This window comes from Coffea eugenioides, chromosome 1 (assembly GCF_003713205.1).
Source record: "Coffea eugenioides isolate CCC68of chromosome 1, Ceug_1.0, whole genome shotgun sequence".
NCBI lineage: Eukaryota > Viridiplantae > Streptophyta > Magnoliopsida > Gentianales > Rubiaceae > Coffea > Coffea eugenioides.
The window spans coordinates 40,351,617-40,367,625 of NC_040035.1; the positions used below are offsets into that span (position 1 = coordinate 40,351,617).

Consider the following 16,009-nt stretch of genomic DNA (forward strand, 5'->3'; position numbering starts at 1 on the left):
TTGGCAAGTTCTAATTTTATTTGCAGTGCCTTAGAAAATTTAAGTTAGACAAGTAAATAGCATTGGAATACCAATCTCTAGGAGATATTATTAATTAAGAGTTCACCTATAAAAAGTGACTATAAATTACGACATTACTAAACGATAGATACAAACATGAGAATCCTAAAATCAAAGAAATGAATTATCTTTTAATTTGTTTCTATTGTTTAGTTGCAATGTCGCTTAGTATCGAATTTTTCGTTAATTAAGCAACTAATATATCACTTGGCACTTTTATATGCATTGTGGAAGTTAATTATCTCTATGTATATAGCTCCTAAATTGTGGCAGTACGCTTGGTTTGAAAATTCTTCCTGGTCATTGTCTAATTGAAAGGTGGGCTTGGGCAACTCTCCATGTTTTCCATCTGACATAAGTAGTGGTACCATGATGACACCATCAACAGGGACCAGGGAAAAATAAATGTATATATGTCGGCTGCACAGAAAGCCGCCACGTGTAATTTCCGATGAAGGAAGTTTCATCTGGTTGGGCTAATTATGATTAGGCCGAAGTCCAATAACGTAGAGGGCTATGTTTTCAGACTCGGACCGGGTATTAACTCGGCTGAGCTCAGGTGTCAGGGGTCAATGGGTTCGACCGGGTTCAACCGGAGTCAAATTAAATGACATTATAAATATGTCATAAATATTTATTAATAATATTTAATCAAAATAAGATATAAAATTTATCTTTAAATTGGTGGTTTACAACTTCATAAGTTTAGATTTGTCATAACTTCAATGTTATTAATAAAAATTATTTAGAAATTAAAATATTATGTAAAATATCTAAAAGCATGCTAATATCAATAAAGGTGTATACATATGTGTTTGATGTTTCAAAGCTGTTTAACAAGAAAGTGCAAAGAAATTAGAACAATCAAATAGTAATTCATATAATTTAATGCATATTTACAAGTTCAAAGTTAAATTTGTGGAGAATATTTATAGACTATGAAACATTTCTAGATATGTTAATAGTTTTTCAATATCCAAGGGGTTAGAATACAATATTGAAAAAGCTTTTTGAACCCTACATTAATATTCCCCCAATTCCTTCCTCCTTTACCTCTAACCGCCTACAAAGGCTTTTCTAAACTAATGCTACCTTTTCTTGTTCCTGTTCTCCGTTCATTCCACTCTTCCTTTTTCTTTTTTTTTTTAAAAAAAAAAATCCAAAGAAGGATAGAACATAGAAGGCCGCATAAGCTCTCAAGTCTCAAGCCCATCGGTGGCAAAAGCTCTTAGGCAGCCACTCCGAATGTTTTGAGAAACATTTCCCCTGTGTTTTGAGATGGACGAATTCGAAGAGGTTGAGCAATCTTTAAGTTTTTCCAGCGAATTTTTGACGATGCTCTTGATTTTTTAGTTCTCTTGACATGGATTCATTGCAAGAGTAAGCTTTACAATAGACATTGAAGTCTTGTCTGTTCTGGGTTCTAATTGCAACTTCAAGAACAAAGTGGACAAGCTAGTCTTGTCCATTCTTTCTGCTTTTCGTTTTTTTTTTTAGTTTTATTTCCATTCTTATTTCTTATTTCTTTTCAGGATTTCCATTCTTATATCCTTAGGTATTTATTTTCAAAACTAAAAAATAATCAAACTTTTATCTTTTTTTCTTCAAACTGCTCTTTTCTTCATCTTTTTTTTTTTGGTCTTTTCCCATATCTAAGATTAAATCTTATTTAGAAAAAGATATCAAGCACTGATTGTGGTGGCTAAATTGAAGGAGCTGAGGAGGTGAAAATGGGTTTTAGAGAGGTGAGAGATCAGGAGGAATTTAGATAGGCAAAGAAAAAAAAAGAAAAAAAAAGGCAACAAAAATGGCAAAAAAAAAAACCGAGTTCTCATCGGTTTTACCGGTTTCCGGTCAAACCCGGTTTTGACCCGAGCTTGACCGAGTTTCTATCATCCGAGTTTTTAGAGCAGCTCGGACCGGTTCTCGGTTGAATCGGTCGGCCCGGCCGGTCCGGTCCGAGTTTATAAACACTGACTAGAGGGGGCTTGGAAGGACAATTGGCATTAATGGTGCCAGCAAATTAGATGTTGATGGATTGAAAATCTCAACTCTTTTGCCGAAGAAGAGAATTGACCTCAGGCCTTTATATAGGGGTTTAACGGTACCTTTTTTTTTTTTTTAAAGAACAAGTCTATAGCACTTAAAATTTTTGAAATTATTCTTTTTTTTTTCAAATATAGAGATTATGAAGACCTCCTTTTAAGTTGATAAATTGGATGGCGATCTTTTTGTGAGATTTACATTTACTCACAATTTTTCATAAAATTCTCTTGGAAAATGGATGTTGACAAAGAATAATGATTGTAATTTTACACTTAACAAATATCAATTATTGAAAGGGATGGTGGGCTCCTCGAATTAAAATATCAAAGATAGAATGTACCCAAAAATATCAAGCTAATAAGAAGATGATATTTCATTACTTTGACATCAATCTCATTCCAGCAATATTATGTATTGCCTATTTTAACATCAAAGAAAAGGGCAATTAACCAAAAAGGAATTTACAAATATGTAAGTAATTTTTTTTAAAAAAAAATAGAGAGAGAGAATTATGACATGGTAAAGTACCTTAAAGACTTTGGATAATAATCAAAAGAGTTCTATATATCAAATTTCGAAAAAGCAGGGGTAATTTTGTATGATTATTCTTTTTTTTTTGGAGGCAGCTCTAAATTTGAGACAAGATGGACAGGAATGGTTGAAGCTAGACGACATGAAGGGAACTCTGCACTGAGTTGATTACATAGAAATCTGGATTTGGGAAGTTGGCCATTGAGAAGGAATATAAAATTCCTCTTGGACTATAAGTCCTTTGCTTTAAGATGTCTAATAGTGTACTCCTCTACTTTATATGGGTTCTTTCCCTCTCACCCCTCATATAGCTCACTTGGATTCTTTCTTCCCCTCAGACTAAGATAAGATAGGTTATAAATGTTATTCCACAAGAGAGGGAAAAAAAGATTACATGGTCACCATTTTTCTCTAAATTAATTCAAGCGCATGGTTGATCATTTTTGTAGTGTCCATGGTGGTTCCAAAGCCACTCCATTCCTAGCTTAATCTAGTAGTCGATATGCCATTATGCAATTTACAAGTTTCTTTGCTATGGGATGGAATATGACAATTAAGTACCCAATACACATTGCTCATCATAGTTCAAATTTTACTGTATAAGAAGCATGTTTTATAGATTGACACTAAAAAGTAATAATATCATGAAAAAGATTATACATCATATTTTTTTTAATTAATCTTATATACGGGAGAGGAATGGGTTGGGTGATACGGGGAGAGGGAGTGTAAGTAAGAGATCTTGGATTCGAATCCTCTTGCTTACACTAAAAAAAAAAAAAGTGAGGGCTATTGCTCTTGCTAAAGAAAAAAAATTAATCTTATATATATTGACAGTATATACAATAACAGATATAGATATATACAACGTGTGTAAAAATTGAAATTGAGAGTCAGTTCAAATTGAGATGAAATAACAAGTATCCATACTCATTAATGTATCCACTTTTGATACATACAAGATTAATCCTTTTTTTTTTTAAGAAAAAGGACATCGTAAAGGTCATACTAGCTATCTCAAAGGAGTAAAAGTCTCCTTATTTGCTACTACTTTGGAGACAAATTTTTGGCTTCCCTTTGCTCCATCTTCCATTTCTTAAAAGTTCCACGTCCAACAATTTCAACTGTTCTCCACCAGCTGCCAATTTGTAGGTTCCCTGTCCAACAAATAAATTCAAATGTTTGTGGCACCTAAATTTTACATTACATATGACTAAGCTTTTTACTGAGCCCCATGAAACTACACAAATTAGATTAGAACCAACCTTGTAAGTCTACATCATCATATATCATCATAGAAATGCTTCTTAAAAGCATTAATGTGTTCTGCTTGTAGGCACAATGGTATAAATAACGATCCATCTCCATTAGGACTAGGAATAACGAAGAGTTTTCCATCATAAGCAACTGACCCAGGGGTCAAGAAAATTTGATTTCCCCACCCAAAATCGGCTTTGTACAAGCCCAGACCAACCCAAGTTGTAAAGATCAAATTGGGATTTCCTAAGAACAACCCCTGCGGACAACCAACGGCGTGAAAATGTCGACTGCTAGATACCTCCGGAATGTTCTTCATACAAACAAGATATGACCTTACATATTCATCTGTAACATTCTCTATTGCTTCCTTAATTTTGCTTGAAGCATAGCTTAGTGGCCTCGATTGGAGGTCACCTACAATGGCTCTTGTTGGTACAGGTAAGACAGCATTTCCAAAGTACCTTCCGGGCAAGGGTAGTTTAAGCCGATTGCGAAAATCCATATTCACATATAGAACCGTTTCTTGGGCGGGGTTGTGCATACGGGCCTTGGATAAGCACTTCCATATATGTGCAGATACTGCTACAAACCGGCTAAAGGGGCTTTGATTGCTAGTTTTGTGAATCATCAAATCTTGGTAGTTGGCCTTGTTCCTGATCTGCTCAATTTGGTCTTTACTTAACTTAAGCATGGCACAGATGGTAGCCTTTTTACGCTCTTCCAAGCTGCTAGACTGGCCTATCAGGACGGGTAGTGGGAAAAAGTCCGAGTATTGTAATTTTGGGGCTGTTGATGATGGGTGATCGTCTTCATATTTCTGAAAAATTGTTCGATCTAGAAATGGTTGATCATCAGATTTTTCACCACGTGCAATCTTTGCCCATTCGGAAACAAAATGACACCCGCTGTGGCCGTCCGCAATGACATGTGACACGGCCAAGCCTATAGAAACACCACCACAGGCAAACTTTGTAATTTGCGCTAGAAGGAGCGGTACCTCATGAAGGGGAGCATTATTGTTATCTATAGGTGGGATCAGGGCACGGATTTGTGGGGTTGGACAGAAGTCTCCGAAATCCTGGATTTTGAGTTCAGATTGTGCTTCAACAAGTAAAGCTCCCATGGAATTGCACTGCAGCTCAACTCGGCCCCCATCTTTCTGGTATAAACGTCCAGCAAGCGGATAAAACGCCACCAAGGCTTCGCTTAGTGATTCTTTCAAAACCCCAGTGGCATCTTTTAGCAATTCTGGACTTTCTGGCTTGTAAAAATGGACGATAGTTACATGAGTCACGGGCACACGTTGATCACACTCAGATAAAAACATTACTTTTGTGGGGATTGGTTTTGCTGGTTTGACGACGTGAGAGGCAATCAAGTTAACCATTGTGAGAAGGAAAGAGAATAATGGGAGTGAGAGTTGTAAGAAGGAAAAAAGTATCGCAGCTGGGAGACTTTGTGAGAAGGAAAGGAAATTTTGAGGGTGAGATTTTGGCTGTGGTAGCAAAGTGCCGCCAGCATACGCTTATATAGACCCGAGATTTATATAACATCACATGTGAAAATTATGAAGACTTGCTTTACATGTAGGGGTGACAATTTTTGATACAATTTTAAAACACCAAATGAATTTAATACGAAATTAATGGGTTTGAATTGAAATTTCGCAGGTTAGGATCAGAATCGGATTGAACCTGAAAAGAAAACAGGTCGAATTTAGGTCACCCACGGGTTGATCCAATAACTAGTTTATGAATTAAAAAGAATTTAATAAATATAAAATGTTTTATCTAACTAAACTAAGTTATTCCTTTTTTCCCAAGGCATTAATCATTAATCCTAAATGAATTTGTTTAATTTGTGTGAAGTTGGAATTAATATATTTGGATAAATAATATATTACATTATTTTCTACTTTTATAGTGTTTCAATTTATTTTAGATCTGGTTTGGGATAAAACACTTTTACAGTGTCTTAATTTATTTCAGATCTTTTTTTGAATTATTTTATTGAGATTTTTATTACTTGGTTATGTAATTAGTCTTGTGTGAAATTGGTTCTTTTAGAAACCATAGTGGTATATTAATAAATTAAAATTATGTTTCAAATCATATCAGGTCATTCGAGTGACCCTCAATCCGAAAATTTCAGGTTTAGGTCAAGTATCCTACCCTTTGCAGGTTGGGGGGTCGTGTTCAGATCAGCAGGTTTCCTGTTATATCTGAATCTCAACCCGACCCGTTACCCCTATTTTTGACCCGATTGCCACGCCTGTTGATAAATCTATATTTTACGTGTTTTTAGTGTATTTTATTATTTAGTTTTGATGTGTTTTAGTCATGTTTTTTGCTAATTAACTAGGATTTTAGTGAAAATGTACATTTTGTGGTTTAAGTGGTAAAAATTACATTTCTATAGATTTTAATGGTGAAAACTTCATGTCTTTGGTAGGTTTAATGATTCAATCATCTAATGGAGTTAATTAAGAAGATAATTGGATGATTGATGATGATTTGAAGTGGTTTAAAGAAGACATGAAGTGCAAAACATTCAAAGGAAGAAATGCAAGTGAAGACAGTTTTGATATCTTGTGGTATTTCGGCTATATTTGGAGCTACAACATTAGATTGAGGTGATTCTTATACCATTTTGAAACTAAAGATATATCTACATTTGGTATGAAAATATCAAAATTCAGTTCACTCATTTTCCTAGTCAAAAAGTCGAAATACAAAAGTGCATGTTCATGGTCGAAAGCTGAAACAAGATTCTGACCAGTCAAGGGTATTTTAGTCATTTATCAGTCTACAGAACTCCAAATTAGATGATTCTTGATGCATTGGAAAGCTAATTCAAAGGGCTACAACTTTTCTGTTTTACACAAGAGCTAGTTCAGCTTTTAACATTTAGAAAATATCAGTTGAATTTGGACAAAAAATAAAGCAAGAATGAATTCTGCCCAAAAAAGTGCAAACCCGCAAAGAGTAAAATTGGGGGTCAAAACGCGGGCACAGGTCACGTTTTCTACCCGCATTTTAGTGGATTTCGGCTGCAACTTACTTTGCAACTTGTGCTCTTTTCACACAACCTTTTTGACCACTTTTTTTTTTTGCAAAGATTTCGGCTGGAAATGATCAGATTAGCATGAAAACTTTGAGAAACAATCTTAGAGAGTTTCAAGAGTCAAAAATGACAACTGGAAACAACTCGTTTGGCTCTTGAATTCCTCTATAAATATAGCCTTTGGAAACCATTTTAAAAACTTTGGAAAGCTAGAGAAACTCACCAAAAATGTAGCTTTCATTAGAATTTTCTTAGTTCATTAGTTAGGATAGTATAGAGTAGCCAGTGTAGTTTTTCCTTCTTATATTTATAGTTAGATTTGGAGGAAGATTGAGGAGTAAAGATGGAGAGTTTGAAGCTCATGTGACAAGGGTGACTTCTCTTCTATCACTTTCTCTTTTGTATTTAAGTTAATGTTTAACTATAATACAAGTTTGGATCTTGTTTTCATGTTTAGTTAAAGTTTATGCCTAGAGTATGGATGAACTTTCTATATCTTGTTAGTGATGTTTACTTGGTTATTTGATGATATTATTTTGAACAAGTTATTTATCACTTTTGCTTTTCTATTCATGATTAACCGGCCATTAGTTGTGATAATCTTAAGGTGTTAAGTTTGTAATGAGAATTGAAATTTAACACTAGCTCAAGGAAGTGATAAACCTAGGGAGTTCACTCACGAGAGTAGAGGAGCACCTATGTGGATTTATGATTCGTTTCATGTAATTTTATAAAAAAAATGAGCTTGTAGTTAATTTCATAACCACGAGAATAGGCATGGTTTAGCTACAAGTATAGTTGATTCACTACAAGAATAGGTTTCACATACATTAAGAAAGGAATTCTATACATCTAGGAATTCTATACATTAATAGCATTCACTTAACCGGTAATCTCATTTGCAAGAGCAGTAAAGAATTCTATACATCTAGGAGTTTTTTAGTGTTAATTTTATTACTTTTATTTCATGCTTATAATCTAAATAATAAAAGAGTTTGAAAATCACCAATAATTGAAAATCTTTTCTGTGGCATTGACACCTAATACCTCTATGCTCAATAAATGACCTGTATACTTGCAGAAAAATCGCGTGTTGGGGTATTTAGGAATTTATAAATATAAAACTTGATTGTGGATAAACTAAATGTTATATGTATACTCCGTGCACGTCACCTATTTATGTGTATGATCCATTGCTCATGATTTGGTGCATTGACTTCAAGTTCAGTTTCTAATTGGCTTGTTAATTTGGTGGGATAATCCACCTATAAAAAAAATCTTTACTTTGTGGTTTTATCAGGGAAAATGCTCAAAAGTCTAGAGATGCCAAATTGTAAAGAATGGAATCCATGGCAATTAATTATTTATTTTCAATGGTCTTTAGTTCTTAAATTGTATCCAGAAACAATTTCCTCAACATAACCTTTTTTTCACTTAGGAGTATCCCAACCTTTTGGCCAAACTAATCCCCTAAGGTTGTGTAAAGCCTTACCCCAAGGATACACGTAAAGTAGCACATGAAGATCGATCACGAATTTGCTGGTACTCAACATAACCTTTTTTGATATAAAAAAATTTTTGTAACTAAATTTGATCCTTTGATGGATACCTTCTTGGTATATGTACACATAGTTATTAAATCTGGCCCGGCCCGGCGGTTGAACCGGTGAACCGGTCATTGGACCGGGCCGGGTTTCAAATCAGATCGTTTGAGCAAGGGAACCGTTGACTAGTCAACGACCCGGTGGTCCGACCGGATTAAACTGAAAACCCAGCCGGTTTTGTCCTTGAACCCGGTTTTGTGGAAAAATTTTATTGCCTTTGTGGAGTTCGACCCTTGAACCTCTCCCAACACTTCAACATACTTACCACCAGGCTACTTCGAAATATGCTAATAAACTAGTTTTATTATAATATATAAATATTTTTTCAATTCTATCTTTTTTTTCTCTAAAACAAATATATTGGAAACTTTTAATAAAAATTTATTACCCTTCAAACTCTATAAGTTATAAAATGGATTTCAAAAATAACATATTACATAATTCATTTTAAAGACAAATATTATTTTTAATAATTTTTTACACTTAAAATTCATAAATAAGTTAGATAATTACACTATATATAGATAAAATTTTACACTTGAAGTTTGGTGTATTACTAAATAACTTTATATTTGATTGATTCTTATATGAATTAATTATTTTATAGCAAATTAAATTGAATGAGCTTTTGCTATGGCATTATTTATTACAATTTTATCATATATCTTATATAAAAAATTATGAAATATAATATATCTTATGTAAAAAATTATGAAATATAATATTTAAATATATTTAGTGACCCACCGGTTTAACCACTCACCCACCGGTTTAACCAGTAACCCGTTGACCCTCCTCCTTCGCCGGGTTCCTTCCCGGGTTGGGTTTAATAACTATGTATGTACATCAACATTGACCATTAAAACAATAACTACTATTGAGTGTGTTTGGAAAGAGTATTATTTAAAATAATTATTGTAGCACTTTTTGTGATGTGATGTATGTGAGATAAAAAGATAATTGAAACATAAAAAGGTGGATCAAAAAATGTATTTATGATGTAAGTAAAATAATATGTGGAATAATTCAACGATCCAAACACACTCATTAATATTGGAGACAGGTAATGCCATGTACGTGCTCTTAAACTAATATATTTTAAGAAAGTACTTTGGTTGTTGCAATTATAGTAAATGTCTTACCACACTCACAAGCAATTACAAAAGCAAAAAGTTCAACGAAATATTCAAGAACCAATTTAGTTCATCTCATTAGACGCAATAAGCAAAGATCTTTTCCTGCGTCTCCTTGCCGTCATCACAAAACCACGATACTTGTAGCCCTTATTTAATCCACCAAGATGTATTTCGCTCGATTATGTACTTAGAAGTTGAACAAGAAGAAAAATTCAAGTAAAACTGTTTTGTTTGTGTATGGTTTTAATGTAACCTCATAATATGAGCAAGTATATTTTTGATGTTTTGGTCCTAGGTTACTAGGCATGTAAACAAGGCTAATCAAAATGAGCTAGTTGGCAATTTTGTTTATTTTAACAAGTTTAAAATTTTGATTTACATTTGATTTGTTATTTTTTCGAGTCTCACACCTTTAGGAAGTCAATATCTGGTAACTTAAATTTCTTACAGATGAATTTCAAGTTTCATCAATATCAAATCAATTTTGAAATCTTAATTATTACTAATTCAAGTCCACGTCCAACAGCATTAGTTGACAAACCAATTTTGAATGAGCTGGATTGAATAATCAATAACTTTGATTTGTATTTCAGCTAGATAATGACTTTAAGGGACTCTAGTTGGAAGTTGATTTCCAATTCAACACAGCAAGGGACAAGGGCTATAAATTCTCGTTTTAGATGAAAGGGAAAAAAACTATCCAGGCCCACACGAACGGGCTCCAATTGGTCAGAGATCAGATAAGTATGAACTTGTACAAAGTGATAACGTCAATTAACTTTATCTATGTTGTTTTCGTGCAGCCTATGTATCTATTCATTTGTCAATGCAAGTCGACTCGTTTGACAAGAACAGATCAATTTTCACAAGAGATTGGATGTTCAAATTTTAGTATCGATGTAAGAATTGTGTTGGTAGATGGTTTGTAAGAACCTCTGTAAGTCATTTATGGTTTCGGACACATCCATTATTGATGTAATAATTGTGTTAATGGACGATTTGTAGAACTTCTATAAGCGACCCATGGTTCTGGAGCTGTATCCTGACCTATGGTGATGATCAGGTTAAATTCACCCAAACTTCTTTTTATCCAAAAAAAATCCACTTACTTTTTAATTTTGATTTTTCTTTTTTCTTTGAGATTGGAAGGCAACACTCAATATTTTTATTTTGGGAAAAGTTTACTTTGCAGAATGTGCAGAGAAAAAAAAAAACCGAAAAAAGTGCCACAAAGAGAGAGAGGGAGAGAGAGTCAGTCAATAGAAATTTGCAATATTATTCCAATGAAATTCTTTTGCCAACTTGATTAAATAGAAACTTAGCGTACTCCTTTCAGGAATTTCTCCTTTCATTTATTTCGAAAACCTTTCAATAAAATATAATTTCGACACAAGTTTGCGACTTTGTGAAATAGTAAAGGTATATTATTTGAACAACATAGGATGAGACAACAATAATTTGTTGAGTGGCCTGAAGGGTTTATAAGCTGGGCCGGTTTCTTAGTTCTTGAATCCTTAAATATTTGCATCGTTCTTCATTCAATTGTAAGCTATAGATTTATCTTCACATCCATATTCTCAATAACAGTTTTCTTTCGAGCATCTTATGGTGTCTTATGAATCTTTCACTTGGAATACATTCAGCGATTTGGACACATGATTTAGGTTCTCTATTAATATATGCTTCTATAACTTTAGCAATGCAAGTCTATTTTTCTTCCTGTTTCCATAGAAGGAAATCAAAAACGAAAAACTCCTCATTCACTACTTTAAGATCTTCTTTCAAATAAGGCCGTGGGTTGTGCAAGTACGTGACATTGAATTTTATTTCGAGCTTTATACTATTGAGCTGTAGAGAACTTATAAAAACTTGAAAAGATCGCTTTTAATGGAAAAGGATAAACTGTTCCATTGGGTAGAATAGTTGTAACTTGTAAGAGACTTGACAAGCATGGTAATACGGTTAACATGATTAAAGTTTGATACAATATAATACACTGTCTCAGTCTACTTTTTCAAAATGTCCACTAGTTTTTCTTATTTCAAGTGCTTGTAAATTTGGTTCTTTGCACGTAATAGATAGTTACTATGAAGGCAAGAAGCAAGAGGAAAGAATCATCAACCGCAGTAGTATCAAGAAGTGAAAATCGGGTTTGCGATGACTTGATGAATTAGGGATATGATGTGTAGGCGGCCCTGAAAAAAGTTTCTTTTAAGTTGACAAAAATGAGATTCCGAAGGAAAAGAAAATTGTGCTGAATTACCTTCTGAACAATAAAAAAAAAAAAAAAAAAAGAAACTTCTAAACAACCCCTCTGCCACCTTTAAGTCCTGGATTACCTTCTGAACAACCATCTGAGTTAAGTGTAAAATCAGCAGCAGGTGGACTGATCCATCTCACAGGATTTGGCCCAACTTTCTTCTTGAAAGAAGAGGCTGACTGGTAAAATTGCTCCCAAGATGTAGTGACAAATCCAATTCCTTTGAACTGGACAGCACATGGATTAGCAACACCCTTAAAATTTTGTTTGCAAAGATGATGAAGAGACGAGGAACGCCCTTCAGAAAATGCCTCATTCCCCACCTTCCATAAAATCCAGCAAACGAAGATAAGTACTACTCTATGTATAAAAACCAGTAAAGGGTTTGTAATTGGTTGCAACCACCAATTAACTAGCAGAACCCAAAGACAAAATGCCAACCACACCTTCAAAGAAACTCCATACTAAAGCAGCAAGTTGCCCATCACTAAATGCATGATCAAAAGTCTCTAAAGCTGGATTTGCGCGACACCAACACTTAGACTGACCATGGATCCCAAACTTAGTGTATCAAGCAAAGACAAACGATTAAATAAGCACCGAAGGATGAAAAAAAAACCTTTAAAGGAATACTCGAGGGCCAAATATCCACAAACGCCAAGGAGGATTTCCTTGCTTTTCTCACTAGGTGAAGGCGAAGACATGGAGAACTTGTCTGTAGTTAAAAGAGACCAAACCATATCATCATTAGCGTGAAAGGAGGGAGGAGAAATCTGTGAAACCTGACTGACCACAACCGAATGCAGTGACTGGTTTAACAGATTTTGATCCCAAACTCCATCTCGAACAAAGTCTATTACCCGATGATCTGCAATTACTGATGCAGTATTATATAAAGGACCTGTATGATCCCAATTATCAAACCAGAAATTAACCAAGCCATCTTTCAAAATCCAAAAAATAGCCCCCTCAGCTAAATCTCGGACCTCTATCATTCATTTCCAATTTAAAGAACTGTTCAAAGAAAACCCACCAATTTCGAATTAATATCTGTGGAACTAAGCATTCAAACTCTTTTCTGTGAACATTTTCATATTCCTTTTCACCAAAAAAGGGGGGAATAAAAAAGACATGTATGAAGTCAAGTGGTTTGGCCAATATAGTGATCTGAATTATACTCATAACGTAAATGAAATAAGCTATGCAAGTTCACTGATTATTAACAGACAAAATGACTTTAAATTAGTGTTCAGAATTTTTTTTTTTGAAAGCACGTTTATTGCACGTAGTAGAAATATTCCATAGCTTCCATTTTACAAAGAACAATATTTTAAATAAGAAACTATTTAAACACCTGATGCTTTTCCCAGATGAAACAAGCATGAACAATAGCATTAATACTTTAAAACTTGGTTCGAGAGATTTTGTACATTTTTGTTAAATCTCATCAGAGAATTTCACAGTATTGGGCAACTAACAATTAATAATAAAATTCAGTTGAATTTCGAATCCAAATTGTACTTCACAGGGCAAATAAATTTGCATCTCATGATTTCTTTTATGAGCAATCATATCCCCCCCATGCAGGAATGGTTCCTGTTCTGGGTTGGACTTTTACCTGGCGCCTGAAGTCTTGCAGCCACTGCCAGTACTCAACCTGTAGTGAGAGCTGGTCCTGTTTATGGAATAACTCAGTTGTCTCCTTCAACACCCAGCATATAAGGACAGTATCTATCTATTCCACCTGCCGCAGGTCCTTCAGGTAGCATCCACAAGGAGCATGCAGTTTCAGAAAGTCCTGGCCAACCTGAATGCCAGTATTATATGAAAACTGGGTACTGTAAATTTTGGCCTTTCTGTAGATATCATCACCAACCTGAATGGAGTGCACAGAAGGCAAATCTTGTCCTTAGCCTCGGGGGTCTACCTCTACGTCCGGGTGTTGGCTGTTTGTCATCACTATTTACAAAATGAAGTATCCAAATTTGGGCGTTCATGCATGTTTGATCACCCAATGGGTCTCTAAGCTATAGTCCATCTGCATCTTCTCTTGCTGATGTGCCTGTTGCTCCTTACGCTGTTGGATCTTCAATGGGTACTTTGGCTCCATCATCCTTCTCATTGGACTTAAGGCCTGAACTTAATTTGTCATCCAATAAGGATGCCTTCTCCAGTTGAATGTCTTCTGTGAGGGTTCCAGTGGTTCTGTTAGTTCATTGTTTTCAAAGAGCGGTATACTCCCTCACCCAAAGGCTTGGCAGCCTGGACAGGGAATCTCTACTTCATGTGGCAGCAGTAGTACAGTACATGGAAGTGAGGCTTGAACATCAAGCTGAGCAAAGTGAAGCTAAGTGATTACAATCTTTTTGTGGATAACTCGACCCAGTGATATATTTTTGATGCAAATCACTTCCCAGGAGGCTGTTTCTCATCAGTCATCATGTTTGGTCAATCAGGTCTGGGAGATTGTAGCTCAGTAATCTGTGCTTACATAAATCATTACATGGTCACCATTTCCATTTTCAATAAGCCATGCCCACTTCAAATTATCCAACAAACTGGTATAGCTTCATGCTGGTTTGAATAACAAGAAAATACCCACCTCAGGTTTTGAAATTCTTCACACAGCCCAAGTTTTGGAGCTTCTTGTCAGTTGTCCCCATTCTTTCACTGTTAGTAAAACAATTATGTGCTGCCTCTATCCCAAATTTAGGACATTTCTTGAGACTACAATTTTTTAGGAAAAATCGTTCAAACCGTTTCTCACATTTTGCAAAATGACTTTTTTTGTCCCTCACTTTTAAAAGTGTAATTTTACATCCCTTACAAATTCATATTAGTCAAATTTGGTCCATACCTAGATTTCCTACTAGTTTTTGATTGGAATCCACCATGTGCCTTGCACGTGATCATTTTTTATGGGCAAAATTGTCAAATTAAATTTTACATAATTCGATTCATAGTCCCTCACATTTCACAAAATAAATTTTTTCGCCCCTCACATTTCACAAAATGAATTTTTCATCCTTCACATTTTTCAAAATGGATTTTTTTATCCTTCATTGATCATGTGTGCGAATAATTTTTTTAAACACATGTATATATCTATTTAATTTCACCTGAGCAGTTCAAATATTATGTAATATATTTTTATTTGATTTCACCTGGCGAAATCAAATAGAGATATATTACATGCTATTCATATTGTTCACTCATAATCATTTCATTTTACTCGAAAATTGAAAACAAAGAAGACATTTAATCCTAAACATTATCGAGTGTTTATATCGAATTAAATTTGGACACAAAAAATAAACAAAGGAAAAGTATGACAAAAAGAAGTAACTCATTAGCACTTTCAAATTTTAATACAATTACAAGGCAAGTAATTCAAATATTGGTTTTAAAAATGGCGAGTAGAAATTTCAAATTTAAACTGCAATTTGTTAGTACAACTGTAGAATTTAAGTTAGGATCTATTAATTAGATGGCATTATTATACAACTCAATAAATAAATTATTATCAAAAGAGAAAGGTTAAATAGGTTCACATGGTAAAATCATCTAGATATATATATGGTCTAAAACAAAATTGTTAGTTTTAAACCCCCGTATATATATGTTGAATAGCATGTATACAACTACGATTGGCCTATTTTAGTGAAATCAAATAAAGATATATTACATGTTATTCATACTATTCAGGTGAAATCAAATAGATATATATATATATATATGGATTTAAAGAGAAAAAAAAAGCTATTCGTACACATGATCAATGAGGGATGAAAAAATTCATTTTGAAAAATGTTAGGGATGAAAAAATTCATTTTATAAAATGTGAAGGACGAAATAATTCATTTTGTAACATGTTAGGGACGAAAAAATTCATTTTGCAAAATGTAAGGGACTATGAATCGAATTATGTAAAATTTGATTTGATAATTTTGCTCTTAATAAATGATCATGTATAAGGTACTTGGTGGATTCTGACAAAAAATTAGTTAAAAATCTAGGTAAGGACCAAAATTAATCAATGTGAATTCATA

General features: G+C 34.0%; 1 protein-coding gene across 1 annotated transcript; it reads right to left on the reverse strand.

The window, feature by feature from the left end:
* Positions 1-3,842: 3,842 nt before the first annotated feature.
* On the reverse strand, positions 3,843-5,392 carry LOC113779519 (spermidine hydroxycinnamoyl transferase-like). Its single transcript, XM_027325112.1, has one exon. It carries the CDS (start codon positions 5,282-5,284, stop codon positions 3,920-3,922), a length of 1,365 nt encoding a protein of 454 aa, XP_027180913.1. The 5' UTR covers positions 5,285-5,392; the 3' UTR covers positions 3,843-3,919.
* Between the last annotated feature and the right edge of the window lie 10,617 nt (positions 5,393-16,009).